Here is a 3,403-nt window from a genome sequence, read left to right as displayed (position 1 = left end):
TGGTATATATGGTTTATGAGGACACAAATGTGTATAATGACATGGGTACTACAACGTAAACATGGTTTATGAGGACACTTCCTGTGTCCCCGTAAAACAAAACGCTTAAAAAACATACAAAACGGTGTTTTATGAAATTCAAAAATTGCCAGCAGTTTCCTGTGAGGGGTAGGTTTAGGGGTAGGGTTGGTGTAGGGCAATAGAAAATACAGTTTGTACAGTATAAAAACCATTACGCCTATGGAGAGTCCCCGTAAACCACAAATACAAGTATGTGTGTGTGTGTGTGTGTGTGTGTGTGTGAGTGAGTGAAATTAAGTTTTGATATATTTACGGTAGGAAATTTACAAAATATCTTCATGGAACATGATTTTTACTTAATATCTTAATGATTTTTGGCATAAAAGAAAAATCGATAATTTTGACCCATACAATGTATTGTTGGCTATTGCTACAAATATACCCCAGCGACTTAACACTGCTTTTGTGCTGCAGGGACATATTTGTTCAATAATTAATCGCACCAAGTTAAAGCATTAAATGGACAGCCCTAGTGATGATCTAGATCAGTGTTTCTCAACCCTGGTCCTGAGCGCCCCCCAACACTGCACATTTTGTATGTCTCCCTTTTCTGACACATCCATTTCAGGTCCTGGAGTTTCTTTTAATGAGCTAATGAGTTGAATCAGGTGTGTTTGATTAGGGAGACACACAAAATGTGCAGTGCTGGGGGGCGCCCAGGACCAGGGTTGAGAAACACTGATCTAGATTATTGTGTGTTTCAGGTTCGGGTCAGATCCAGCTGTGGCAGTTCCTCCTGGAGCTTCTCTCCAACAGCTCCAACTCGTCCTGCATCACGTGGGAAGGAACCAACGGCGAGTTCAAGATGACGGATCCGGACGAGGTGGCGCGGCGCTGGGGCGAGAGGAAGAGCAAGCCCAACATGAACTACGACAAGATGAGCCGAGCCATGCGCTACTACTACGACAAGAACATCATGACCAAAGTGCACGGCAAGCGCTACGCCTACAAGTTTGACTTCCACGGCATCGCACAGGCCCTGCAGCCGCATCCGCCCGACTCCTCCATCTACAAGTACCCCGCCGAGCTGTCCTACATGAGCTCGTACCCGCACCCGCAGAAGATGAGCTTCGTGTCTCCACACACTCAGGCCATGAACGTTGCCTCGTCCGGCTTCTTCGGCGGCCCGGGTCCATACTGGAACGCTCCGGCAGCGGCGGGAATCTACAGCGGACCGCGACACCCCGCCGCGCACATGCCCTCGCATCTGGGCTCCTACTACTAGACATCTCAAACATCTCAAGAACACACCAGACTGGAGAGAGCAACCCATCCGCCGGCGCTGCTGCCAGAGAAACACTCGCCGTATTTAGACAGGAGACTAGCCAGAAGCTTAGCCGGAATGTGAACGTGGCTGTATAGCATGTTAATGAGCCGCTGCATGATCAAGTATATATGTTCATGCGTGCCTTATTGTACAAACATATCAGAGAGAGTTCAGAAGGTCTGAGAGAGAGAAGGTGAGAGGAAGAGGAAGACAGGACTGAGGTATGAGAGAGGATGAAGAATGATGGCCGTTCACATGAAGGACGATAACGTAGGGCTGCACGATAACGGTTAATCGCGATTACTTGCTCAAAAAATATAATCACATATTTTCTATTTCATCAGATTGATTGCAGTTTCACATAAGCATAAATCAACTTGCTTTCGATTTAGTTTCAGCAAGCAGCGCAAACAGACTGGCTTTATTATGCTATTATTTGAGCAGAATATCTCAGTAAAGACTGATGATCTCCAATATTTTCTATAATGCAGAGAGAGCGCGTGCGCATGGTTGCCAAGTTGGGAATAAATTAAATAAACCACCAGGGTTGCCAAATCCACCGTTTTACTGTTATGCGGGTTGTTTTTGAAGTCTCCGGGTTAAAGTGATCTCCCCAGAACACTATTTTCGACAGAAACCACATAAAACATGATTGGGCTAGTTTTGATTATCAAATTTTTTTTGGCAACCCTGTAAACCACTGGACATAAAATGTATCAATTTAAGAGAAAAGCTTTGATTGGGGGATTTAAACACTTTACATCTGGCAACCGTGAACACTTGTAAAGGCTTGCTACCAATGCAAAATAATGGCAATGTCAAATAAAAATGAAGTGTTTACAGGATAAATAACCAGCGGGCAAATATTGCAGACAGTTATGCTTAACGAAATTAAGCAGAGAAGCAAAAATGGTGATCATGATTAATATATGATTCATCATGCATCATGATAAAGGAATAACGAGTTCATGCCACAACTATAACGATAACGACACAAATTAACGATTTCGTTGGAATCACTTTCAGGGCGATTTTTTTTTTCCAGACGACGAGTGATAAAAACATTGACAGCCAATCAGAATCCACCGTCTTTAAAGAGCTTGGGCATTTAAAGCGACAGGTTTATAATAAACAGCCAATATAGTTATCGTTCTTAGTGTGAACAGGCCTCTTGCCAAATTTATCAGTATTATGTCATTCGTGTGGCATCAGAGATTGAAGTTTGCCTTAAAAATGACGAATCTTTGTAGAAAACTGGAAGCTTTCAGACGTTTTAATGACCTCAAACCTTTACAGACAGGTGCATTTATATGAAACAGTGCCTTACAGAGAGAAACAGATTTACCAAAGATACCAGTATTTGTATTATTATTAATTATTATGACGATGTTCCGAGTCGCAAACGCTGTGCGTTTGTTAGATTGAAGTATACAATTAATTCAGTGTTATAATTCTTTTTCTATAATAGATATATAACTTATGCATTTAAACACTACGAGTTGAGCTCAGCCAGCCGAACAGACATGTAATCAGAGACGTAGAGAAACGGAGCGCACTCGTGTGATTCTCTGTATGATGGGTGGTGTACAGTGAACACGCGTGTGTTCGTATGACGCTGGACTGGCGCGGCACACGGGCTCAAACCGACTGAACCCAGATCAGATCAGTTCGGTCACAAGCCCTGATGCTCTGAGATTGTTGACAAAGGGAAGAAAACATATATTTGGATAAATTATATGGTTTTCTACTGAATCATTTTAATAAACTATTTTCAGCAATGGTGTTCTTATTGCTTTGAGTTAAGAAACACTCTCATTAGCTGGACCACAAGCCCCACTCACACACACACTCAGACACACACGCTCACACACACTCTCTCTCTCTCTCTCTCAAACTCACACACACACACTAAAACACACACAACCCCCACTCACAAACACACACACACTCATACACACACACTCACAAACTCACACACACACACACTAAAACACTCACAAACACACACACACTCACAAACTCACACACACACACAAAAACAAACACACACCCTAC

The 3,403-nt window shown here is 42.9% G+C and overlaps 1 protein-coding gene across 3 annotated transcripts in view; it reads left to right on the top strand.

Annotated features, from left to right (window-relative positions):
* The window catches only part of erg (ETS transcription factor ERG), a 19,269-nt gene extending 16,057 nt beyond the window's left edge, over window positions 1-3,212 (top strand). For 2 of the 3 annotated variants that reach the window (XM_016489255.1, XM_016489254.1), the window contains one exon: window positions 786-3,212. In XM_016489255.1, the coding sequence (XP_016344741.1) occupies window positions 786-1,306 (521 nt within the window). In that variant the 3' untranslated portion in view covers window positions 1,307-3,212. The remainder of the gene's footprint in view (window positions 1-785) is intronic. The other variant, XM_016489256.1, reaches the window with a different exon arrangement.
* Window positions 3,213-3,403: the final 191 nt, after the last annotated feature.

The sequence above is a fragment of the Sinocyclocheilus anshuiensis genome, unplaced genomic scaffold, assembly GCF_001515605.1.
Source record: "Sinocyclocheilus anshuiensis isolate Anshui unplaced genomic scaffold, SAMN03320099.WGS_v1.1 scaffold2267, whole genome shotgun sequence".
NCBI classification, from domain to species: Eukaryota; Metazoa; Chordata; class Actinopteri; order Cypriniformes; family Cyprinidae; genus Sinocyclocheilus; species Sinocyclocheilus anshuiensis.
Note: the sequence above shows the minus strand (reverse complement) of the source record. Positions and strands in the feature narration are given on the sequence as shown.